At 39.3% G+C, this 27,575-nt stretch overlaps 1 protein-coding gene across 1 annotated transcript; it reads right to left on the bottom strand.

Moving 5' to 3' along the window:
* Positions 1–9,030: 9,030 nt before the first annotated feature.
* On the bottom strand, positions 9,031–27,281 carry rbm26 (RNA binding motif protein 26). Its single transcript, XM_058629942.1, has 22 exons — positions 26,621–27,281; positions 26,387–26,505; positions 26,010–26,128; positions 22,345–22,436; positions 21,983–22,239; positions 21,445–21,726; positions 20,883–21,125; positions 19,719–19,859; positions 19,482–19,622; positions 18,729–18,837; positions 18,463–18,619; positions 17,155–17,340; positions 15,400–15,504; positions 15,247–15,315; positions 15,067–15,165; positions 14,902–14,976; positions 14,108–14,272; positions 12,857–12,961; positions 11,947–12,150; positions 11,481–11,567; positions 11,262–11,375; positions 9,031–10,146 (listed from the first exon to the last, which is right to left on the bottom strand). The coding sequence occupies exons 1-22, from the start codon at positions 26,677–26,679 to the stop codon at positions 10,057–10,059; spliced, it is 3,018 nt and encodes a 1,005-aa protein (XP_058485925.1). The 5' UTR covers positions 26,680–27,281; the 3' UTR covers positions 9,031–10,056.
* Between the last annotated feature and the right edge of the window lie 294 nt (positions 27,282–27,575).

Here is a 27,575-nt window from a genome sequence, read left to right as displayed (position 1 = left end):
GGTAAAAAAAAAAAAAGAAGTGGAAGAGGGAGGAGGATCGGAATATGTTGCTGTGGGTTTCTCAGCTCGCTGTGATTCATGGGCAGTAAATATGCAAAGCCTGATGGCCATAAGGCAATCAGAGGAGCGCCACTCATCTACATGTTGCACACTGGGCCATAATCCATCTGAGGGGCAAGGAATAATGATAGCAGGAAGCAGAAATAAGAGCAGGGTCTGTTTATTACCTCAGACAGATCCATAATGCATACAGATGTGAGCCGGCAGCACTGGCAACGGCCGCAGCAGCCTCTGGCCACGGAAATTCTGCTGAAAAGTACATACAGTAATATTGTTTTTTAGTTTAATGAAAGACAGTCTGATTTAAGCACCTATTAGAGCAAATAAGTCTGCTGTCAAAGTGGGAAGTTTTCGAGTTTAAGTGCTGGAGCCGTAATCAACACTGACACACTGAGGGAGGATGAGAGTGTGTGTCTGTGCAAAGCATGGGGATACTGCAATATGGATGTACATGTAAAGTGAAACATACTCTTATAATTGGGTCCAGATATGCGTATATATATATATATATATATATATATATATATATACACATATATGTATATATTATATATATATTTATACATATATACATACATACAGTATATATATACTGTATGTATGTATGTATATGTATAAATATATATAATATATACATATACATTTATATAAATATATATACACATATATGTATGTATATATATATATACATATATACATACATATATACATATATGTATATATGTTTATACATATATGTATGTATATATATATATACATATATACATACATTTATTTATATATGTATACATTCATATATATATATATATATATATATACACATTCATATACATATATATATACATATATATATATATATATATATATATATATATATATATATATATATATATATATATATATAGGGCCTTTGGCTGTAGATGTAAAAAGACCAAACCTATCACTGGTGATAAAAGTGTAATTTTAATATTAACCGTTAATTGGGTTTACTTGTCTTTATTTGCAAAAAAAAAAAAAATAAAACACATAAACACACACTCCACACAAAGGCTTTGCTCTCCTGTCTCCTCACAGAAGACATTAACACCAGGATCTCACTGCTGCGGGAGGAAGCAATAAATTGTGTTGAACATTGATAAACTAATGCAATTACCTGCAGGGCAAGCGAGTCAGCTAATTTAAAGATACCAGGTTGGTTCATGGGGCGGGAGGCTCTGAATGGGCCCCATGGGTGAAAGATGGCGCCTTTATTACATCTGAGAGGTCAGCCTGGTAGCACTGTATTAGGATTGATCTTTTGATCCCACTACCACCCCCACTACCACCGCCATACTGTACACCAAACACCATTTGGCGGAGGAGAGAACAGTTTATCTGGCGCAAAAGGGTTAACTCCACAAAGCCGGGCAGCCTAATTGAGCACCACACATCTCAGCTACACAGCAGAAACAGGAACCTGGAGGGTCGTAACAAGCCAGGCGTAACTTATTCATATAATAAACCGAGCAGATATCTAAATGAGCCATTGAGCTCGGCCAGAGGGAGGGAGGCCATTAGGCCGTGTGGACTGTGGGTACATATTTGTATATCTACAATTGCCCTATCATTTGCATATGGCTGACTATAGGATTGTTAGTCGCGCTTGTAGCCGTGCAGGGCCTCGGTGAAACAACACAACAACTCACTCACGGCATCATAAACAAGTCAGAGCAACGTTTACTTTCACCCGAATGATATACAAGAGAAATTGATTGGGTTACATTAAAAAAAAAAAAAAACGTGAAAGCACGATGGCTAATTTTTAATTATCTACCCATCCAACAACACTCTGTCTGACCTCTACTGTAGTGTTTGCTAAAGGCTGAGGATGGACAGAGCCTTTTGTCCGTACTTTGCGTTCACTTCGTTGTGCACGTCGCAGCGGACTTTACGATGAATGATGAGGCAGAGCTATACCACCAGAAATCGAGGGGGCAGTATAGCGTCAATAGTCCAATCCATCGTGGAAAATGACGAAGAAGAACTATAGAAAATGGAGAGTGAATGCAAAATATTGAAAATGCCCAGTAATATTCCCCATTAATGTGACTTACATTCCACCCCTGCAAAATCTGCTTGTGTTTCCACCTATTTCAGATCAAGCACAATAAAATCAAATAAAATAGATTTGTCGCCATGTTTGTTGATGCGTGCACTCGCCACTGCCCTCTAGAGGAAGCATTGGGTAGTGACAGCGCTGCATGAATAACATTTATCCGCTGAAGTTGTTGTTGTTGTTTCTTTTAAATAGTACAAAGTTATTGACACTGAGACTGATGATGCTAATAATGATGCAGGTGTATGACAATAAAGAATCTTGACTGTTGAAAAAATCTGTAAAGTGTTTGGTTTTTTTTTAACCCATACAGAAAGTGACGTGTAAAAAAAGCAATACATTTTAAGGAAATACGATATTAATATACTAGACACTACAAAACATTTCCATCCATTTTCAATCCATTGGAGTAAAATATGTGAGATTCCCACTCGCAAAAAAAAGGCTTATCCTTTAAATGTGGTTACATTTGATAAAATCTGTATTACTGCACCTTTTCTACAGCAATCAGCAAAGAGCATGATTATTACACTAGTGTTCCTTGGATTCAAATTATTGAAATGTTTTATTTTAATTCATGGAAAATGGGAGCAAAAACAAAAGTTGCTGTACTTTGCCCTTGTAGGTCAGAGTTGATCTACTTCTTTAATTCTCTTTTAAACCCTATATTGGTTTGTATCCTTCTTCTGGCTTCAAAGTTAGATAAATTTAAATGACTGAGCGATTGTGTAAAAGCACGACACGACTTCAAAAGGAAGAAGGAGCAAAGGAAGGAGAAGAAGAAGAAGGTAATGGAACATTACGGATGCCAACTGTCATAAAATACAGAGAGAGGAGACAGTATGGTTAAGGTAAAGGTTAAAGGGGGCACAGGGTAAGGGTCTGAGAAGGCAGTAATGCAACGTTACGGACTCTTACTGCCAAAAAACACAGAAGAAGAAAAAGGAGAAGGAGAAGGACAAGGGAAGCAGAGAGGAAGATATATGATGTATTCCAGTTGTAGTCAGAAGTTGGAATATCCGAGTGGAGGAGGTCAGGGGGCGTGTTCCCTCTTCAGGAAATTCCGGGTTCCAACTACAAATGGAACGTAGCCTATAATGGAAAATGAAATGCAGAAAGAGGCAGTAAAGCAACATTATGTATGCTGCAAAACACCAATGAAAAAGAAGGAAAAGTGGGGGATATTTGGGGAAAAAAGAGGCAGAGAAATTAAAAAAAGACGGGACCGAGAGAGAAATGCAACATTACTGTATATACACCAAGTAAAAACACAGAGAACAATGAACAAACAAAGTTGTGCATCTGTGAAGTTGTCTGTTAAACACATAAACGTGTGGTTTTAAAACTTTACACACTGTAGCTTTAATGGTTCTCTGGATATAATGCATTGCAATATCCACTCATTTAAGTATTTTAACTTGAAATTTTCAACACAGTGAAGTACGAGAAGTTTCTTTTACTTTAAGATTTCAAGACAATGTTTTATGGTGAGTCATTTTAAACACACATGTATGCTTTTTAACGTTATCCAAACTAATGTATATAAAATTGATGAAAAGGTACAGTGCAACTATCTGCTGTTCTTTGCAAACCCACGACTGTTCTCCTGCACTCGCGTTCGTCTATTACGTTGCCCAGTTCAATCAATAACATAAGGTTTGTCACTAATCAGTAGAGTCTTGTGGCAGTGGGGGGTCAAGGGTCAGCATTTAATGTGACCTCTGACACATAATTAAATTGCCATCTTTAACCTCAGTTACAACCTGTCACGCGGCATTTGATTACGTGCCGCAAATCACTGCGCCAATCAATGACAGCGGAGAGGGCAGAGGGCGGTGCCCGCCGCGTCCAGACGCGCCTGGACACAGATTATCTTTAATGAAGTGGAACGGCACAGTGATCATGTTACTGTACGTCCTAATACGATTCCGAATGACCCGAGAACACAGAGGAGGAGGAGGAGAGAGCAGATAAGGAGCGACTCCCGTCACGTGACTTGTTTCCGCTTATCAAATTAAAGCACATTGGGCTTTGCGACATCCAGCAGTTAAAGAATGTTTGTATTAACCTGTAAATCTGTTTTTATTTGCCATCATTTCCTGACAGATACATGTGGTTCATTTGCTATTAAATACTCAACTGCAGGGCCAGCCCAAGCCTTTATGGGGCCCTAAGCAGAATTTGATTTGGGGGTGCCCCTCCCACCACCTCGTAGCAGTCGGTGCTTGACTATTGATTGATTACATTGATACCAATAACACTTTAAATTGCATTAATTAGAGTTGTGTTATTTACACCAATCTTATATCACTCTTGTTTTTTTTAACCTTTTAACTTTACCGAAATTAAATTTAACAAGTACATTTCAAAACTTGAGCAACCTCCAATCTTACCACTAGAGGTCACTTATCCGTACACACTGTACCTTTAATACCTATGCTACCTATGTCCACCACCTCATTATATTCATATGGCATATCTATCGCGACTTTTCAAAATAAAATGATGATATAAAGCTGCTGTAATCTGTATATTTAAGCACCACATCACCACCAGCTGTATGACCCCAATATTGTATTTGTTAGTCTGTTTCTGATTTGTTTACAGAGTATAGTACTACAGAGAGATGCACTGACAACAGAGGTCTATGCAGGCAAACAGGAAACTAAACCAATCACGGCCCAGGATATGAACAATCATTATAATGAGTAAAATGAATTATTATTACTTTTAACAACATGTATGAATCAGCTCAGTATGCTAAATGAGTACTTATACTTGTATTTTACTTGAAACAATGATAATACGATTGTTATTATTATATTATACGTGTCACTCCTGTTTTGTTTCTCACCTTAGAGGTAAAAAGAAATTGCACATTCGTGTTCAACTTGAAATAAACAAATAAACCAGTTTTTAAAACTTAGAACATACTGTATATACAAATGTACACTAAATGAACAATCTTCAACTCCAAATAACTTAACAGTAAATATCTAGATTTCTTTAATGTGGTTAATAATGTAAAAAATATTTTTTTTGTTCTTCCCTCACTATTGGGGCCCCCCGATCACCAGGGGGCCCGCAGCAGCTTAGTTCTGTAATTCCTTGCACCGGCTCTGGCTGCTAAAGCATCAACACAGTAGAAAAAATATATATTGTGAAAAAAATTCAGTAAAATTATCACACAGGGTTAAATAATTCCTCCATAATATAATGTACATATTTAAAAACACTCAAAAACAAATAGCACATAATACAATAATCCCCCTTTTTATAAAGGCAAAGAATCGTAGACCGTAATTCTTTGCGTAAGGGTTAAAATTCAGGACGTATTGGCTCTGTTGACATGTCTTCATTTGTTTTCAATAGTAAAGCAAATATCTACAGCTCTCTGTTTGCAGCAGCATGTGTTGATTTATTGACGACCTCTCCCCAGGTTACTGAGGACCTGTGGTCAAGCCGACAAGGTGAAAGGGTCTTTGTAACGTCTAACGCAGCAGTATTTCACCAACAGACGTAAGAAGGATGGAAGACTCAAGTGTTTTTTTGAGTGTAAAATTTTGTATTTTTGACTCTATGTAGCCTTCACTAAGAAGATGCTTAGTTTGTCCATTGTGGGCTAATGTGAAAACATGGGTCCATAGAGCTGACATGGCTCCTCCTACAAATATATAAAGTAATTTGCATAATCAGGTGATGGTACACTTTTTTTTTTTATTAGTAAATTATTTTATCTTTAATTTCTGCCAATGAAAATTTTACACACTGGTCCTTTGCTCTTGTGTCTGTGTGATAACAAATATTCGGTTTTCCGTGCGAAGCTGTAAATGAGTGGCTGCCTTTCCTCGCACAGGCACTGACTGTACACCAGAAAAAAAAATGTGTCCCCAAACTCAAATGATCCTGAACGACTATGCTGATTATGATTTAGAGGCGGCGAGTTTTGTTTCAAACTGTGCCTTGCTTTGTGGCCGGGGGGGCCCCGGTGTTGTTTAAAGGGTTGTCGGGTTATAAATACTAAATTAATCATGCTTTTCCCTCAACTTGCAGGGGACTGAAATTTGCTTATGAAGGCCCATGATCACATCAAATATTAATGGGTTTTACAAAGAAGTGGCATTGTAGCAAAGGGGGCACGCATGTGTGTGTGTGTGTGTGTGTAGCAGTGTGTTGGTTGGGGGTGTAGGGGTCACTGCTGGGTTCACATAAGACGCACCTTCCTCATATTTTCATCTTTACTCTGTGACATACGTTACAGTAAGTGACCGATACAATATATTGGGCACATTATTTCTCCATTAGGACGAATGTTGTTCAAACAGTTCAACAAAATTGGTCCATTTTTGGTTAACAAGCACCAATGTGTGTTGTTTTGTCGCAAATGTAGCAGTAATATTCAAATGAATCTGAATAAGTAGTGCGTCGTGTTGGGTATTTTTTTTAGTTGCTGCACATGCACATGACTGACTTATTCAGACCCATGGGCTTAAAAAATGTTTTTTTTCCACTAACAGACACGAAATAAAAGTAATAATTTGAACACTAATCATTATACTCAGCAGTGAGTCATACCAGAGTATGGTCGGGCAAGTAAATTTGGCACTAGAGCCAATATTTTTCAAAGCAATTGAATACGGGGCCAGAACATCATACACTATATGGACAAAAGTATTCGGACACCTGACCATTAAACCAACACAGACTGTAATGATGTCTTCAAATATATATACAGTACTTTAATATGGAGTTGGCGTGGTCTAGTCTTGATGACCACTCAAAGCTGCCATTCCAAAATTTGCCAAATTTACAAGGTTTCTTGAATGCATCTCATAGCTGCTGAGAACAACACATTATTCTCACTTGAGTCTCATGTGCTGGAGTTTGAAGGATATTTATCGAATTGTATTTTTTTTTTTATTGAGTTAAAGCTTACTTTAAAGCAACACTTTCAGCCCTGACTGAGGGAGCGTTTGTGTGTATACAGCAGCAGCGCAGAGGCGGACGGGGTCAAAAAAAACATTTGTCCAGTCAAACGGCTGAACTAGTGGGTTTGAAACTTTTCATGGACGCTTCTTTGCTCTCTCCATGTCCCTATTGCCTCTGTCCGTCGTTGACATTAACAAACCACTTCCTGTGTGCAGTGCAGATATGTCACCGGGCGACACAAGCTAATGCACTGGTTTTAAACACAATCTTCATTCAAGTAATGCAATAACACGATCGACAAAACAGTGATGCAACGACAACGAAACGAGTAAAGCAGGTACTGAAAATAATAATAAAATGAAGCAACGTAAAAGAAGTGCGGGTGAGTTCTTTACCTCACACATTTGGATAAAAAATAAATAAAATAAGCAGCACTGTTGTAGCTCATTCCAAAATTTCACCCCATTTGTCTCCTTGACACAAATCAGAAGATAAAGATTTATATCACGGGTGATGTGGACGCTGTAAACGTGTTTTCTTATCTCACACAGAGCGAATAAACGTCCTCCGGCTCCTGAGACACAGACACGGAGACAGACAGAGCTCTCACACATCACCACTGAAGAAGAAGCTGCATAAATGACAAGGACCACCATCCCTGCATGTATTTCATATCTGTGCATCAGCTGCTCCATAATGTGCGCCTGAACAAGGGTCAGTCGAACCAGACTCGCGACGAATTACAAACACACACATGCACACGTGCAGGTGTAAAGAGTTTACATGGACACAAATAATGCTTGTGTGACTTTGGTGGCACTGCAGTGGGTAAATGAGACGACAGGAGGGGGCATTTAACTCTCCGAGACTGGAGGGAGGCGCAGGCAGAGCGGAGGTATTTTTGGTGACGGCACAGCTAGTGGGGGGGAAAAAAAGCTCAAATGAAAAACAGCAGATATTCTGCGAGAGCAAATCTGATTTCTCACAATTATCTCTGCAAGCCTGACAGGCACCAGGGGGAGCCAGGGAACACTGAACTGGTGGACACTGATTGGGTTATTTGTCCTGTAGCGCTCGGAGCTGAAGGATTGTGGGACACTGTGGTGTGGAGCGTCTCTCTGCAGGTGTGTAGCCAGCAAACCCCATGCAGACAGTAAAAGCCCTGGTCACCTCAACACCCAGACACGTGTTTGCTTGGAGTTTGAAGAAAGTAAAAGGGTGAAAAGTCAGGTTGAGACAACAGAAAAAACAAGAGATGTGCTGTGATTTTTTTATGCACTAACATCTCTAGGGTTTTTGGAAAAGGGTCTGAAAAAAGAGAAAATATCCAACCTGGTGGCATGTTGATCTCGATGTGGCAACACTTGGGTCACTACAGAGTGGAGTGCGGAGGTCAGAGGCCACCGATGTCTGTCAAATTCTGTGATCTTTAGCATTGTGGTACCAGTGAGATTCCAGTGAGTTACACTTGACTCTTTGAATTCTGACTTTTGTTTTAGACTTTTGTGCCTAAGGAAAAATACTGATGAGATTTAAGAAACATCTCAGAATAACTGCTTTTCATGTGGCCCTGGTCCTTTTCTATAATTGCCGTTAATTACCGTTTTATGCTTAATAAATGCACTTGGTCTTAACCGGTTTGTGGTTTCTTTTTCAGGTAAGTGCCTGCCTTTTCAAGCATTATAAATTATAAAGCATTATAAATCAAGGCCACATGCAAACTGTTTTGAGGAAGAAGATCAGTGGAGTTAAATATTAACCTTATTTTCAGGGGTTCTTAGGGGTTTGAATATAGTTAAGTACCTTCATTTCTATACCATGTGGCACTTTACAGAACATAGCGTACACCAAACTGAAAACAATTCATCTTGTAAATGTATATTTTATAGTTAAATATTAGTTTTTAAAGACTTTCATTAACAAAAAAGTCAACATTAGAACATAAGTAATTTTAAAATAAAAATGCATTTAATGCAGTAGGATTTGTCACAAAATTGACAGAAACTATTGACAGTCAATACAAGTTAATACTTTTAAAAAGTCTGGAGACGGGACACTGGCGACGGCTCCTGCAACACAAACAAACACAAATGTTAGTGTTGTTGTTGTTGTTAGTGTTAGTATTTAGATTATATACATTTGTGTGGAAGTAATTATTAAAAAAGCTGTAAAAATGTTCCTTCACTTCTTACCTTGGCGTGAAAATTAGTGCAACACTTAAGTTACCTTACCGATCCAACATTCACGAAGAAAGTGGAGGAGGACTTTTGAGGATTGTTAGCTCTTTAGGTGAAGAGGAAGTTTTTTGTTGTTTTTTGAAATGGTCTTTTTTAAAAACTCTTTTTGGAGTCTTTTTTTCCACTGCCATTTTCTTTTTCTTTTCTTTTTTTTTCTTTTTCTCTTTTTTTGTTTTCGTTTGGCAGGTTGTTTTTCAGACCATTTCAATTCTTTATTTTTTTTGTACAATCCAAAGAAAGTTAAGCCAAAAACTGAGAAGCCAAGCGTTCATACAAATCAGTGAAACCTGGACATAAAATATTTACACATGAGCATTTAAACCAGTCGAGCTAATGCTACTCGGCAAAAGCTAATATTTGTCATTCAGGTTCATTACAACACAGCTTTTTCTTTTCTCTTAAACCGAGACTAACATGTGTCTTAAACTAAACAGCCGTCACTATTTGTTTTCTGAATCAAAATAACAACAAAAAAAGAAATCATTTTTTTTCTTCGTTAAGAGCATTAAAAAAATTCAACATTGTTGATTCTGGTACACATTAAAATTAACCAAACTCACACATTTGTTGTTTGCTGTTAACACTTTGAGTGTGTGTGGGGGGGAGAAATACTTGCAAAAGTAAAATGAACCGTTTAGATTTTTTAAACAGGCACTGAAATCTTATGAAGATGCTGGATTTGTTGCTTGTTTTCCACACCAGAGCAACCGGTGGGGAGGAGCCTGTGACTGCTCTTCATCTGCGCCAGGATCGTGGCTCGTTGTCGTCGTCTTCCTCGTCGTCGTCCTGCAGCAGTGCATCATCACTCAGTGACTCGTCTGGATACTGACAAGTGGATAAAACAAAAAAGAAAGTGATTAATGTTTTCTATAGTATATAAAAAAAAAGCAATTTAAAGTGAAAAGACCTTTTAACTTTGAGCTCCATCAGCAGTCTGTTTACGCCTGCATGTTTAGAAGGTCACATGAGGGACTCAGTTCTCAGACAGAACACGTGTTTAATGAAGAGTGCAAGTGGTCAGACAAAAGCCTCATAAAGACAGTTTTGGCTGTAATGTGTAATGGCTCCCTCTTGTGTTCTCTCATTGTAATACAACAAGAAATAGGTGTTTAATATGCTAGTACCATATCTGAGGAGAGAAAATGAATGGAAATACCTCTACTTCACTAAAATTTGGCTTTATTTCAGCTTGAAAGGAAGGAAATCAATAAAGCCTGACCTTCCTCCTATAAAAGGTCCAATGTGAAACATTTATAAATGAATGAATATAGAATTTTAATGTATTGTTTGTCAAATATTTGAACTCCGGCACATGAGGGGCCAGTAAAAGTAATACAGCCTTCAGTGCGTTGAGCTAATGAGAGTGTGGGTAGGTTGTCATTGGATGAGAAAGATTTGTTTTTATTAATGCAATCACTGATAAAACATTTATCTTATATACATTTATTTTTTTTTAATAACAAATAATCACAGCAACTGACTTTTTAAAATCAAATCACACAGAAATACTTCCACACCGTCTTTGGTGTTGATTGAAAAGGCCAGGGTACACTCAGCGCCCCCTGCTGAATCAAACGCTCTACATAATTTGAACTTGATCGGGATTTTATGGTTAGTTTTTATGGCTAGTTTTTACTCCTCCCTCCATGTTTGAATGAATATCTGAATTGAGAGTAAAAAGCGACAGCCCTCCTACTTCAGGCAATGGCCCTTGCTTTACAGAGGCCACCATCTTGCGCAGCCAGACTCCACCCAAATAAACTCAATGCATAACCTAATAAACAGAGAAGGAAATGGCAGAAGGTCACTGTAGTTTCCTGATGGACTTGGGAAAAGGAGGGATGAGTTTGTCGAAATCTGCAGTTTTACCATTAGATGTAACTCATTTCCACACATTGGAAAGAAGAAAATAGAAGAAAGATTATAAAAAGCCTGCAAACCTCATTCTCTTCTGGTTCTGCCTCATCAGCATCCGCAGTACTACGAGTGGAGATGGGCTTGTGCCAGGCCAGATGTAAAACCTGGTTGTTTAATCTCCCTCCACGAATAGCCGCCTACAGGTGAGAGCAGGAGGGAAAACACATCAGGTGTCAGACTCAGCTCTGGATAAGACATTATAACACAGAGGAGGACAATAAAGAAATGATAAAATACATCACCTGTTCAGCCTCTGCTCTCGTCCTGTAGGTAATGACTGCAGACCGGTTGTTTTCGTCAATCTGGCAATCTTCAATATCTCCATATTGCTTCAAAAATCATCAACACAGATTTTGTTAATTTTACAAACACATTCAATCCTGTGCAACTAGGAAAAGAAATCCGTGTACAGTATATCTTGTTATTCAAAGTACCAGGACAGGAATTAATATTATAAAATATTGGGAGTCGATAGGGGAGTTTTCTTCTTCCCCTTAAAAGTTATATTTATAGTTTATTTATATATATATACACACACACACATATACATACATACATACATACATACATACATACATATATATATATATATATATATATATATATATATATATATATATGTTCTTTACTTCCTCTAAATAATTACAATGATTCATTGGATTCGGTCGATATTAAGTATTTTCTCTATTTTCTTTTAGGTTGACTTACAGCAAAGTGTGGCAGCAGGTCAACACAGTCTTCTTCGATGAAACCAGAAATTTCCAGTGCCCGTGGTCGATGGTCCACAACAGAATGCCGTGGCACACCTCTTCCCCGTCCTCTGGAGCCCCTTCCCCGAGCTCTGAGAGAACCACGTCCCCGAGCATGGACCCCCCGGCCTCGTCCTGTGGACAGGAGACCCTTTTTTGCGGCCTAGAATGTATAGAAAGAAGTAAAACACCATCACGAACACGGTTTTGGCTGCCGCGATTAAATTAACATGACAGTCAGCCAGCCACAAGGGGGCGAACAAGAGGTTAGGGGTGCCCGACTGGCATGCCCGCAGACTCTGCAGCAGCTTTCAATCTGCAATGATTCTACATTATTCGACCGGAGTGAAACAGAACAGAGCAAACGGTGAAGAGTGAAACGTAAATGTAAATAAAAAGCGCCTTGAAGAGGATTGTAGTCCGTTGCCTGGAGGTGTTTAGAATTCAGGGTAAGTGATGTTACCCAAGAGCAAATCATATGCAAAGAGTGTCTGTGCTACAGGGCAACACAACTAACTTCTTTAACCAGTTAAAAAACACCACAGAACAACGAATGCATGAAGGCTAAAGCTTCAACGCCTCAAGGCTCGCTCACCAAGTCCCTGTCTGACACGAACCCAGCCAACCATAATAGCGACCCTGCATCATCCACCTCCCAAAGACACACTGAAATGCAGTAGCGTTTTACTTGGCCAAAGACATGTGTCCGATAAATACTATGAGCTAATCATTTTAGCTAAATAGTGCAGCCCTACTGTCTGACTAATCAGGTCATTTAAAGTAACAAGAGCACAAGTGCCCTCAAGTGGCAGCTGTGTATGTAGCATTTTGACAAGTGAATACAAGCTTGAGGGACAGTTTCTTATTACCTCAATCTGCAGCTGGGTGTACTTGATCTTCAACAACGCTGTGTCTTCTCCAGACTGAGTCTTCTTGTATAGGTCCAGCTCGGCATCCAGTAGTTCCTTCTGTGCCTGAAAATATGAATAACTCACATTAGGAACGATAATGTTGTAAGAAAGTCGGGGAACTGGATGTGTGTAAAAATCAAATTCACAGTTGCCTTTGACTCTATAAATACCTTCTGCAGCTAGGGGTCTCTATCAATACAATCACAAAATACCTAGTTTGATGACGTGAGGAAGCATCAGTGGGATCATGATGTTGTTTGACTAGAGCTGAAACAATTAATTGATTATTAATCAATTACTAAACTAATCGACAACTATTTTGATAATTGATTAATTGGTTCAAAGCTTGTTTCATGATTAAAACAAGATTTCTGATTGTTTAAGCTTCTTAAATGTGAGTATTTTCTTTGCTCTGGATAACAAAGAAATTATTAGAAGTTAATAATTTTGGTTTGTGGACAAAACAAGACATTTGAGAACATCATCATTTCCAGGTGTGACAAACACTGATCAACATTTTTTAAGGTTGTCTGATATTTTATGGACCAAGCGATTAATCAATTAATCGAGAAAATAATCAACAGATTAATGGATTATGAAAATAATCGTTAGTTGCAGATCTCATTCTGACTAGTGTAAGCAGTACCACACTCAAAGTATAAAACATTAGTTGCATCCCTTGCAATGAAAAAAATCTAAAACATATTTGGAATGCAGCGAACACTTTCAGCTCGCCTTTTGATATTCAACATCTTTGATACTTCAAGATAAACTTCCAAGTCCAGTTGCTACTGACTCAATGTGTTTTAGATACTTTTGATCTTTGTCGACTATGATTTTAAACTTCAAACATTCAGATGACGCTTCTAAATCAGTTGGGGAAGACCAGGAAGCACCAAGACAGTGTCTTGGTGATGACATTGTTCTACACAAGTATCAAAAAACAAGGCTGGGGAGACGGAAAAGCAGCGCTGGTGGCATTGTTTTTTTTTTTTATTACTTTGAGTTCATTAAATGCAGTTAGGCTGCAGCAACTTCAGTCATCTCTGCAGCTCCAAGGTTTTGGTTGCTCAGTAAAAACAGACACGACAGAAGTGCCCTTTGGCGTCTCTGAATTTTTGGTGCTCCATATGAGCAACCCTTCAAAAGTAATAAAAATCTCAACAGTTGTGCAACTGAACAGTTTGTGTTGCTGGGAGAGAACGCTACCTGGGCCTTGCTCTTGGCAGCGCGCAGTGGGTTGTTGCTGTTGCTCGAGATTCCCTTTATCTCCTCTTGAAGCTTTGTGATACTCTTGGTTAACGTGTCCAAAGTCTCCATGATCGTGGCTTTGTCCTTTTGTATTTTGTTCTTCTCAAGTTTGGATATCAGAAGCTGCAGGAAAAAAGTAACATCAGACAGTTTTTTCAGCCACCTGTCACAAATAATGATTTAATATTGCCGCGACAGTATGGAGGCTTTTTCTGTAAACACTACGCCGGTGTCAGAATTGGAAATGGGATAATATCAACATTTCATATTATGACTATACTAGCCAAAATAATTGTAAATCTGATCATTGACAAAACTCTTTCATGGCTCAAAAACTCTTTAAAAATCACATTTTACTACACACACTTACTGAAGTGGTGAGTTGGTCCAATTTTACAGCTAATGTACAGCTACATAGTGCTGATAGTTTATTTTTGTCCATGCAGAGTGTATACTATTATGCTGTAATATGCCTTTGTTGCCGGAACCCAGAATTTCCAAGGCCATGGATTTTCCAAGATGGTTGCCGCCATACAAACGCAGCCATTTTTACCGTTAATAGCACCTCTGTTGTATTTGTTTCACAGTAAACCGGTCGTACACATAGTGCTGTGTAATCTTTAAGCACAAGCGTGTCGCTATGGTGTTTGTGTCCACGAAATACAATGTAGAGCGTTTGCATTGCATTTTCACCTTCTCAACTGGAATGGAACGCAGAAGTGTAATAAACTCTTTATTCCAGATAATCTTACCTTCTGTGTCTCTATGTGCTTCTCCAGTATTTCCTGCTTCTTCTTCCTTACATCATGTTGTAGTTTTAGTGCTTCCTGTGAATTTTAACAATGTTGAAAATCAGAATTGCTTGTTTTCCTATGTGCCCCTTTTTGAATATCCCTTCAATTACTCTTATCCCCCACCTGCTTTTTCTTCAGGGCCTCCTCTGAGCTTTTCTGTGCTGCCTTCAGGGCGACGGGATTGTACACAGTTTTTGTGAGGCCTAGGGACGTTGAATAGACCTGAAAAGAGGGCAAATAAATGTACACACAGAAGGGCAGGAACACCAGGTAACAGAAATGTTAAACAGAACAGAGACTAACTTTTTCAACAGGAGCTGCAGGTTTGGGAGAAAAACCCAAACGGTCCTTTACTGGCACTTTGGAGGTATTCTGGGGAGAAAAAAGGAAACTATTATGTACTATATACACACATTTTACAGTACATGCAAAAACCCTCGACACCACCACACCAACCTGAGCTGCACCGGCTGTACTGGAGTCTTGGGAGGACTCGGAGTCTGCGGGGAGCATTGGTCCAAGGCGGTCTTTGACAGACTGCTTCAGAGAAGCAGCTGCGGGCTGACAAATGACAAATATTAAATGTTAATCAAACTGTACATCAAATTTAATGAAGCACATTTTAACCGAGCAAATGTCAGCAACTCTGACGTCTGGATTTCTTCCAGTGCTGGACCTTTGTGTGCATCTGTATCATCTGCTTCGCTTCATCCCTTCCTACATACATACATACATACATACAATGACTCATAATAACAGCTCTCTGTAGTTAAGGGGTAAGTGGAGGAGGCAGCGCTTGCAGTAATGCAACAGGTTCTTCTAAGTGACAAAATGTGAGAGCCAGGAGAGAACAATAATGTGGTGGAGCCAAGCCCACTTGTATAAATGATGAACAGCACCTTCGAGGACCACTGAATGTTGCTCTATATTGAAGCTGAAACAATGGCAACTGCTATATTTGTCTCTCCCAAATTGTTTTATTCTCTTTAGTTTTGACTAGAGCTACAACTAAAGATTATTTTCATAATCGATTAAAATGTCAATTAATTTCTCAATTAATCGATTGGTCCGTAAAATATCAAAAAAACCATAAGAAATGTTGATCTGTGTTCGTCAAACCTGGAAATGATGATGCTCTCAAATATCTTGTTTTGTCCACAAACTAAAATGATTTAATTTTAATGATTTCTTTGTTATGTGGAGCAAAGAAATGAAGAAAATATTAACATTTAAGAAGCTTAAAAAAATCGGAAATCTTTAAAATAATGAAAAAAGCTTCAAACCGATTATCTAAATAGTTGTCGATCAATAATCGATTAATTGTTTCAGCTCTAGTTTTGACAAAGTCTGTAGAACAATAAAGGGGCAGCACTACAAGTATGATATGGTCGTCATTTGAACAATGTTTTTGGCTCTAATTCTTTTTTTAATACAAATTGAAGCAAAAAATGTCAATGTTCTATTAAAAAGGCTTATTTGTATAAACATGTGTTAAAATGTGTGTTGGTGGGCATTTCACCTTTGCTAAGAGTTGATCAGTATATCAATTGAATTGACTAATATTGGTCCACTCTTTTTTAACAGCCATGTGAAGTTGCTGGATATTGGCAGGAAATGGAACCCGCTGCTGTGCACATTGATCCAAAGCATCCCAAATACACTCAATAGGTGACATGTTAGCAAACTGGAATACTTTCAGTTTCCTGAAATTGTGTAGAAAATAGGGCTCAGCATTTTCACGCTACAATATATGGGGGAAGGCAGCAGATTAATGACACAACAATGGGGCTGAGGTGGGCGTGGAGAAATTGGCCTTTTATGTGATGAAATCTTTGAGTTAAACTCATGACAATTAAAGTAAACTTTTAATTGAGTGTACTTTAGAGTATTAAACTTGAATTGCCCTATGCAATCAATAAAGGTACTGTGTAAAAATGTTTTTCAGCAACTCGTACCGTCTATATTCATTTTACTATAAAAGGTATATTTAGGGTTTTGAAGTGCACCAACTTCCTAGAAATCTGTATTTAACTGTCACTAACAGATCAAATGAGGGAGCAATAAACCAGCAGCTCTTGTGTCCCCATGAGCTAAAAACACAGATTTTTCTCTATGGACTTGGGTGCGGTAGAGTAAGAAGTTTATGAACTTCCCTTGTTATAACAAAACAAGCCTGTTCTGAATGACCCTGTTAAAATACAAGAATTTTACCAATGCTGGTTGTGACTGCTGCTGTAGGCGAGACTGGCCCTGAACTTCATTGTCATCCTCTCGAAACCAGTGCACCCTGATGAAGCGGTTGTTGAGGACAGCTTCTATGCTTTGAATAGCCCGCCTGGCCTCATCTGGAGAGGCAAACTGGATCAGCGCAGCTTCTGGGTTATTCTGGTACGCCACCTGTGAGAAGAAATAATAATAATATATATATATATATATAAAACACTTCTCCCACAAGAAATGCAGCTCAAAATGATTTTCAGTTAAATTGCAAGCACTGGATGCTTTATATGAAATTAAAAACTGCATAAAGGAAAATCAGTTGGTCACTGCAGCCACCTTCTGGCAGGAAATGGTATAGGAGCAAAAGAAGGCTACCTGACAGGCCTACAGTATTTGTTTTCTTCTTTTTTTATATATAAAATATCTAGTTTACAACAAGGATAAACAGGATCAAGAATTGGATTCCACCAAATCCTTACACACAATTTACTGACTGGTTGGTTTATCATGTAGGCTTCAATTGCAAGTGTATTTCACTGTCACAAAGCTGGATTTCTCACAATTCAAGAATCTATCTTTGCCATCCCCAAGATACTTGCTGGTTGAACCACAGTGGTTAGGAAAAATTAGGCCCTGATAAAGGAAGTAGTACTGGCATCAATGAGTGTGTTTTACATGTAATGACATAGAAGGAATTTTGATTACAACAATGTGGCTTGAGCATCAGAGTGTAAAATGTCTAAAGGGGCACTAAATTATTTTCGATGTCTGGCATGAATGAAGGAATGAAGGAAAAACGGATGCCTTTCAAAAATAAAACCCATTAATGTAAATATATTTGGGATAACAAGTCATAAAATCCACTAGAACTGTAAATGATTAAACTATTTTGACAATCATTTTATCAGTTTGAGTGTTTTTAATGATTAAAACAATTTCTAATATTTTTGTTTCTTTGCTCCATATATATATAAAAACAAATCATTAAAACTGAATAGTTTTGGTTTGTAAACAAAGCATTGTCATTTTGAGGTTTGGGAAGCGGCGATCAACATTTTCTGACATTTTATGGACCAAACAACAAATATATTAATCGACCGAATCATCAGATTAATCTATCATGACATTACTTCATAAAAGGCCTGCGTCAAACCACAACACTGATTCACAACTTAATAACCCTCATAAACCCACATATGGACTATTGTATTGCTTCACTTGGTCAGTAAATCACAATGTTTTAATGACTATTCATTGAAGATGTGCCTGTTATGTCCACTGCATCACAAAGGGACTGACCTGTAGGTTGACGATGGTGCCAAACTTGCTGAAATGTTCATTGAGTTTGCTGATGTTGTTGAGCTCAGGAGGAATTTGCCACACCAGCAGTTTGGTGTTTGCAAAGAATGGAACTCTTTTGTGGAAGCCCTGGTGGTTAGGTTTGTTAAAGTTTGGTCTGAATGAAGAAGAAGAAAAAAAAACAGTTAACAACTCAGCTACAGTACTTATCATACGACATGTCAAATTTGTTTAACCAATGAGATCAACGAAAATGGGCGTCTTACTTGTCAAACCAAGGTTTCTTGGCGGGGAGACCTCCATCGTGGGAGACGACTGGTCTCTTTCTCGGATCAGACTCCATAACAATGCGCATACAGTTGTTAGGAATCTTGTCTGGGGAGGGACAAATGCAATCACGATCCGATTAACTACAAAAAAGTGTAACAAGAACAAATGTGTGCATAACGTATTGACTATTAGTGATTACAGTCATATCTGTGACATCTAAATTTTAACTGGTAAACATTTCCAAGAGATGTTTATGTAACGGAATCACAGCTTAATCTTATGCAGTTAATCCTCTGTATTTAGATAATGGTTTAACAGTATGATTAGTGATTTTAGTGGATCATTTACAATAGGATTTTTGGATTGTTGATATTTAGAAGTATTTTGCAAGTTTTGTTTAGCAGGTCAAGTTTGTTATTTAATCTGCTTGGTTTGGGCATGGAGTGTGCATCACACATTATTTAGGTCAGAGGGACCAGAATGCACCTGGGTGTTTTTTTTTGTTTTTTTTTCTACCAGAGTGAGAGGCAGACAGGATTCCTTTGTTCTTTTTGTTTGCTTGCTTTTGGACAATAAAACTACACAAAAAGCCAATAATCTGCATTAAACATTGTTTCTTTCACCTGCATACAATTCACACCCATGATGAAAAAGCAGTCTTCTGATCTAAACATACAATTTAAAAAAAAAAATCCACTGCAACCCATCTGTGGGTCCCGAACGGCTGTAGTAATTGATGTGAGCAATACCTCTTTGTGGCTTGTCGACCTCTCCCATTGTGAGTCCAATCAAGTTCGGTCTCTGGGCATTGACCCGATGGCGGTAGATTGGCCTGGAGGTATTGGTGATGCTGGGAGCTTCAGGATTGTACACATCTGCTTCATAGTTGTCTGGTGAGGAGAAAGGATGTTAAAATAAGATAAACAAATACTGTAGCAACGATTTATAAAGACACATTTAAACGTTTAAAGATATACTGCATTTACCAGAGGGGAAGAGAGGTGCTGAAGGCTGAGGAAGTGAGGGTCGCATTCCGGAGGTGACAATAGTGGGAACAGAATTGGTGATGGAGTTGAGAGGGACATCCATGCTGGGCGGCTGCAGTGGAGGCAGTGGAGGAGGGGGACCTGTGTCAGAACCAAACAAACAAAAAAACATGTCAAACCAAAGTGCTTCCTCTTTATGCCACTGTTACGTTTACAGTTGAGTCTGTTTAGTCACAAACTTCAGCCTACTGGAAATTATTATTGGAAGAAGAAGAAGAAATATGGATGACAAGCACACAACAGGAATATAAAGCTGACTTTTAAGTTAGAGATTGAGATATGAGCTTGAATTCTTCACCGTTTCTCCTAAAATATGCTTTTCAGCAGTGGTGCTGTTGTTCTGTGTCCATGGGGATGCAACTCATAGCTCATAATAGTCAAATTAGTGTCAAATACATTGGCTATCGAAACATTGCAGATGAGATTATAGGGGCCAGAGCACCAAGTGGCACAAATGCACAAATCTTCCTTTTCTTCTTTTACCCAAATGATCATGTTTTGGCAGCTTGAGCATGCTCAAAACTCATTAAACGTTGCTCGATATTCTACACTGAGAAGTGTAATAATGCTCTCCAGAGTTTGAAATTCTTAATTCCATGAGCCCCACATATTTGCTGAAAAGATTGTCCAAGTTTTGAAAAAGAAAGAAAAAAAAACAACATAAAAATATGTGGCTTAACCAGGAATGATGTGCTATGACATTTCTAAGCATTGTGTGAGTGCTGCTGCTTTTGATTTGTGCAAGGCAGATCAGTGGAGCAGACGGACTTGATCATCATCATCACTAATATCCCAAGTACCCAATACAGCAATGTAAAAATGTATGAGGGGAAAGAGAAGGAGCAAAAGATATTTCAAAGCAGCACCAGTTATGCAACATTATGGAGGTCAAATATCGTAACATGAGTAATGTTTGTAAATGTAAAAACTATACTCCATGGCCAATTCGTGGAATAATTATTCAGAACTTTTATAGTTATTCTCACTCACATACTCCTAGACCACATTCCTGACACTAATGATATTTGCTAATAATTATCATCAGAGGGGCCTAGTTTTGTTCATGAACCCATTTGTAATGGAGAAAATAAAGTAGAATCCTACCTGCAACAGGTGGAAGGCTGGGTGGAAGGGCACCTGGTGGGGGCACAGGGGGCCGCAGGTTGACGGGTGGAGGGTTCATGAGTGGTGGTGGTGGAGGGAGGCCTGGAGGAGGCAGTTGTTCCACACCTGGGATTGGTGGAGGTTGGAAGGGCATCATGTTGGGCAAACTGACATCCTCCACTACAACTGGGTCACTTCCGTGGTCGAAAGGACACATGTCTCCACGCATGCAGAAGCCCTTCTCTGGAGACGATAGCAAACATGTGTAGGACATCAAACACTCACAACTACAATATTAAAAAAAACAGCCATTTGTAGCAGAGGTTTACCAATATTGGATTCATAACCCATTCCAAAAGAGAAACAAAACACCTTAAAAAGAAATAAATCAGAACAATGTTTTATAAATGATTAAATTGATTAAATAAAATGGTGTATTTCAAAACCTTGAATGACTTAATGAATACTCGTAGTGCATCTATTACCACAAGGTGGCAGAAGCAGCAGGCTTGTGTTTAGTGGACTGCATGTGTTTGCAGAAACACTGAAGGTAGCTTCTTACCATCGTAGTCGCGGCATCGCTTCCTCTGTTGAGGTGGTGGTCCCCTGCTAAAAGGGCCATGGTCCACAGGGTGCGGGTCAGGGCAGAAGTCTGACCAACTCTCGGTGGCGTTGTTGCTGTGATGGTGACTCGGGGCGATGACCGTAATGGTGCTGCTCAGCGTTGGCACGGGGAAGTGCGAAGTGGTTGCAGTGGAGATTTGCACTGCTGTAGTGTAGCCATCACCAACCTCTGGCCTTTCCCCCCTTTCATGATCGTACTTCAATTTTCCAGAATCTCTTTCTGTGAACACACAGTGGACATATAAACCAATAAAAACAAGGATTACAGTGTATAAACCGTCTATAGAGATAATCTAGAGGGAGACCATGGGTACTAGGACAGTGTTGTGTCATTGTATTTGGTCTCTTTCTTAATAGTGTAATAAAAATGGCTAACCCTAACCCTAACCCAGTGTAAAATGAATTCTAATCTATAAAAAACATGAGTGGCCGGACTGTGGCGAATGTGCAAAACTGGACATCAGTCAGGTTCTTACCTCTACTCCTACTCCTAGATCGAGTTCTGCTGTGAGACCGAGTTCTGCTGCGATCACGATCCCCTCTGTCCCTGTCCCTCTCTCTGTCACGATCACGGTTGCGATCTTTGCTCCAACTACGGCTACGGCTCCGACTGTAACTGCGACTGCGGCCTCTCCTGCGATTGTAGCGATCGCGGTACGAGTCCCTCCTTGGTGGGACGCGGTCATAATCCCGCTTCCTGGGGCGATCATCTCTCTTACGGTCGTCCCCTCTCCTGAGAATTTGGATGAACAATGGCATTTAGTGAGAAGTAAATGGGAGACTGAGACAAAAAAGGGAGAAAAAACATCACACCAATGCAAGTGGCTAGTGCACCCACCTGTTGTCTCTACTGTGACGAGAGCCTGATTGTGGAGGGCTGTGAGTCACCCGCCGAGAAAACTTCTTCTCTCTGTCTTCTTCACGATTTGTCTGAATAATGAAAAAAGTAACTTCTGAAACATTTACAAAATCCAAGACAGCCACTGACATGAGTCATCCTCCATGTTGTTTTAATTGTAGCATATGATGATAAAGATGTTGACAAATTTGTTGGTATCCTTTCATGGAAAACCCACAACAATATCTCTTAAATAACTTTGAGATTTCTGACAGACAGTTTGGTCCACTTTTCCTGAGGAAGCGGCTCTAGCTGCCTCAGCTTCGTATACACATTGTATTTTTCAGATCTCTCCATAGATGTTCCGTAAACTTAAGATCAGGATTAATATAGTATCATTGCAGAATAGTCCAATACAACTTTTCCACTACATGATCCCGCCAGGCCTAGGCACAGCACAGCTAGGTCAAGAGCTAGAGCTATCTTCACAACAGATCTAACCCTAACCCTAACCCTACGGTAAGATGGGTGATAACACATCGACTTTCTTGGACATAGTTTGTGGGGTCCCACAAGGGTCAGTACTGGGTCCAAAACTGTTTATACTATACATTAATGACATATGCAAGGTATCCAATATTCTGAAATTAATACTATTTGAGATGACACTAATATTTTCTGTTCTGGGGATGACTTAAACCAATTAGTGGAAGTCAATAATGAAATGGCCAAGCTTCATGTGTGGTTTAATATAAATAAACTATCACTAAATTTAGAGAAAACTACATTTATGCTGTATGGGAAAAAAGGCCATAAGAAAAGTATTAACATACAAGTTAATGGAGTGGATATTGAAAGGGTTAGTGAGTACAAAGTGCTGGGAGTGATTATTGATGATATGTTAAGTTGGAAGCCATACACCAGACACTTAAAAGGTAAGCTGGCCAGGAGTGTGTCCATACTTTGGAGGGCACAAAAACTACTAAATCAGAAGGCACTATACTTGTTGTATTGCACACTAGTCTCTCCACACCTGCAATACTGTACAGAGGTTTGGGGACACACTTACAAAACCACTACTTATGCCCTGTTTATACTCCAAAAAAAGAGCCATGAGAATTCTACACTATACCAATTACAGACAACATGCAAATCAACTATTTATCAAATCAAAAATAATCAAATTATATGACTTAATAAACTACCGCACAGTGCAGATGATGTACAGGGCTGCCAACAAAAGGCTTCCTCACAATCTACAGATATTATTCCTGACCAGAGGGGAGTTGTTAAGAGGAAACATGATGTTCAGGCAGAGAAGGGTAAGAACTACATTAAAATCCTTTACTGTATCGGTCACGGGTGTCAGATAGTGGAACAATCTGGATGAGGAGATGAAAAAAAATCAGCAGAACGGAGTGTATTTAAAAAGAAGTATGTAGATATGACTATTAATCGATCCAGAAAGACCCAGGAAGAAAGTATGACAAAGGTCAGAGACAGAAATCTGTAGACACCACGTGGAGACGGGAGTAGAAGCAAATGTAACCAAACAAAAACCAGAAGCGAATGTACCCAAACAACAGCTGACGTTGATAAGCACAAATGTCAACACATAAGAAGTATTTAGCTGCCCCTGTGAATCGAGCCACTACGGAGAATCAATTGATCCAAGATGGAACTGCTAAGCTGGTCAATGAATGCGATCGACAGAGTGTTCTCAACAAGAAGTGCAGGTTCTGGTGAACCTAGTAGCCCAGATGGGACCTTCATGGCTGGCTGACATTCGGGACGGATAGGATAAGTGGAGAGTCGTGTGCCTTGCCTCACTGGATGTAGAGGATGTCGAGGACGTGTATGTGAATGTGGATATTCACATTCATGACAATTGGAATGCTCTCCTTGGGACGTGGTATGTTCATGCAACATCACATCATATAAGATCGGCAATGAGCTGATCAATGTGAGGGTGGAAAGCGCAACAGCTCAGAGGGCTATGGTTGGGCTGCGCTCCGACGTCTCCACAACCCGCGAGTACATGAAAAGAATGGAGAAGCAAAGCGAGGCGAACGCTACAGATGAGATGGATGACTAAAGGGGAAATAAAACAAAAACAAACAGGCTCTCACACCATCCAAGTTAATAGTTAACCTGATGAATTGACCTCTATTGATTGTATCATTTTGTGACTTTTGGGACGTTGAACATGCCAAGCAACAAGTTGAGACTGTCACTCACGACGGAATATTATGGACACATGTACAGACATACATGGAGTCTGATTGACTGTCTAGAGCTAGACTGCATCTCTGAGTGCTACCTGATGCTGAAACATGTTTTTGTCAAAATGCCATAATAAAAAGAAAAAAAGTATGATGAAATGATGTATTGTACAATGAATATATGTATTCTGTGGGTAATGGGGGCGGGACTAGATACGGTTTTGCTTCTCCCGCTTTCCCTTTCGGTTATGTGTATTGTGTGAACTACACTAAGATGATGTGTGATGATGAGTGATCTAACTGACATGACCGAAATAAACATAAACATACCATCATGGCTGCATGAAACTGCTGTGACTTCGTTTTATACACGACACACACAAACTAGCGAGTAGTAAAGCAGTTATTTTCAATGTAAAGAATCATTAGAATCAGTTAATTGAAAAGTTTTGTTTAGTAATTCCTCCATGACCGGAGCACAGACTCCGTCTGACACAGTCACTGAACTGAAATGCAGCGGCAGAGATTGTGATGCAGCTCATCGCTCGCAATTGCAGGCTTTCAGCAGTGTTGATGGTAAATACACCAGACTCCTCAGTTAAATACTGAGATTTTAGACATTTCCGTGCTAAATGTTGGACATTAATGCATGTTTTCAGGATTTCTAACTGACTTGAACAGTTCACCTTTTATTCGGTTTTATTCTTCTATCGGACTTCTTGCTCATGCCTCTTCCAGTGACGGCACTAAGAACAATCAGTCGGCAGTCTGATGCCACTGCGTATAGTATCAGCTCAGCTAGCTCGGAAGCTTGCCAAAGCAGGTACGAAAAAAAGTAGTAGTAGTCATAAAGTCCATGTAGTGGAAAACTGCCATAAGCCATTTTCGGGTGCATTTAGCTCCAATGCTTAGCTGGAGACATTAATGCAAAATTTCAGTTGGAGGGCCTATGCCCTGAAACTAAGACTGTTTTCCTGATTAGGGCAAGTTTTTCTTTGGCTGCTGGATGCCTAGATTGCACAGTAGGTACGATCTTTTATTAGAGAGCTTCATTGAACATGAACATAGTGCCCACGAGACTTGACAAAAAGCTCCAGGCCTGTGTCAACTGAACAGAAAATATTCTCCTTGAGGCTTTGCAGGTTGTCAAAAAGCATTTCTAGCTAATGTTTAAAAAGGTGTCGGATGGTGCAATCCTACATTGAGGATCATTGACCCCTGCCCTCTGGAACTTTCCCTTTTCAAAGTTGGCCTTTCTAAAAAGTAGCAGAATTGGTTTGACCTAGATATTTCTTGTATCGTTTAAATGTGTAAATCATGTTGCTACATTTTCAATTTGCAACCACCAAATTATGCGTTTCATTATTATGTTAAATATTTCATGTAAAATCGAGTATTTCCTAAGTATACCAAGGTGTGCCTTGGGCAACAAAAGAAAATTACCTCATCTTTTTTCTGCTCTTCCTTCTCAACTTTGCTCACAGTTGCTGGTACTTCTGACTGAGGGAGGTAACATTTGTTGTTAATGGCTTCAAACAGCTTATCCACAAAGAGTTGGGTCTCTGAAAGAAGATAATGTAAATTAAAAGATGATATTTCAATGCAACAACAAGCAATAACATTTATTGTCTAAACAGCTATCTGACTGGAAGACAATTATCCAACAATGTTGGGTAACTAGCTACAAAGCTCAAACCTTTAAATCCAATTTAGTCATTTAAAACGACTACGTTGTTTTGAAAAATGACGACTACACTTGTGAACACAATGTGCGCAAATAATATTTATGAGGAACAAAAATGGAGCGAGGTATTATTTACCTTTCTGGAGAAACACATCCAACTGGTCGATACACAGTGCTTTTAATTCCTTCTCGGTTTTATCCTTTTTCACCAAAGCAACAACGTACTTTGCGAGGGCAGACGGGTCTGCATCACAGCTGAGGACGCGAAGGAACAATTCGTAAGGCACAAGAACATTTAAATAAAACACATGTTGAAATGTGTAGCTAAGTGGTACAGAAAGGAAACAGCCCTGCGGTAAACGATACTTACATGGGCTCAAGGGTTTCAGATAGCCATGTTTTCAAGGCATCAATGTTTTCAATTATCATTTTGAATCCAGCCGAACTCTCTCTCTCCCTCTCCACCGCGGCCAGATTTAACCTCCGCTGCTTTGATGTGGCTCACTTACTTACTCGTTCATCTGGATGACCAACACTCACCAATCTCTTGCTGGGCCTTGTTTTTAAAAGCGACGTTTGCTAAATGTGGCCGCGTTAGCGTTACCAGGCTAGTTAGCAAAAGTGGGGCTCTGCGCGTGCCGCTTGGTTTCTCGACTCTCGTCGTTACTTTTATCCCGGAGGTGCGCAGAGAGCGAGTCTGTTGTTTGTCAACGTTCAACCAACAAACTCCGAACGCTGAGAATTATCAAAGTACAACGATAGGTGCACCCACGTTAAACACGTATTTCCCCCCTCTTACAACGAATTACTTCCGGGTAAAAAATGTTTACTTCCGATGTTGTTCTCGTTCAGATAATATCGCGAGATAGAGAGAGAGGGCGTTACTGAGAGGCATTCAGGTCAGGCAGTCCGTGCCCTCTGATGTTATAACAGGGTAGGCTACAGGACAGACATATAACTTAAATACTGTAATAAAGCCAAGAATACTTCCAAAAATGTGTTGTTGTTTTTTAATGGAGTTTTCCTCTCTCATTACTGCCCTGCTAACGTTATGACCTGCTTGCAACATCTCTCTATTACTTCAAGGATCATCTGTCTGTCCTTCTTTGGTCTGTCCAGGTCACTTGACAGGCATCAAAGTCATGAAGGGCAAACTGTGTCTGCGTCCCCCACATTAACAACCTGTTATTATATAATAAGATCATATTTATACATTCATACAGAAGGAACCTTATCTCAACTCTTTATAATAGAGGTGTCAAACTGGCCACGTAATATCATGTTATCATGAAAACACATTATTAAATGGATCACATTTGGCCCCT

The sequence above is a fragment of the Solea solea genome, chromosome 5 (genome assembly GCF_958295425.1).
Source record: "Solea solea chromosome 5, fSolSol10.1, whole genome shotgun sequence".
Taxonomy (NCBI): domain Eukaryota; kingdom Metazoa; phylum Chordata; class Actinopteri; order Pleuronectiformes; family Soleidae; genus Solea; species Solea solea.
This window is presented reverse-complemented; position numbering and strand designations above follow the sequence as displayed.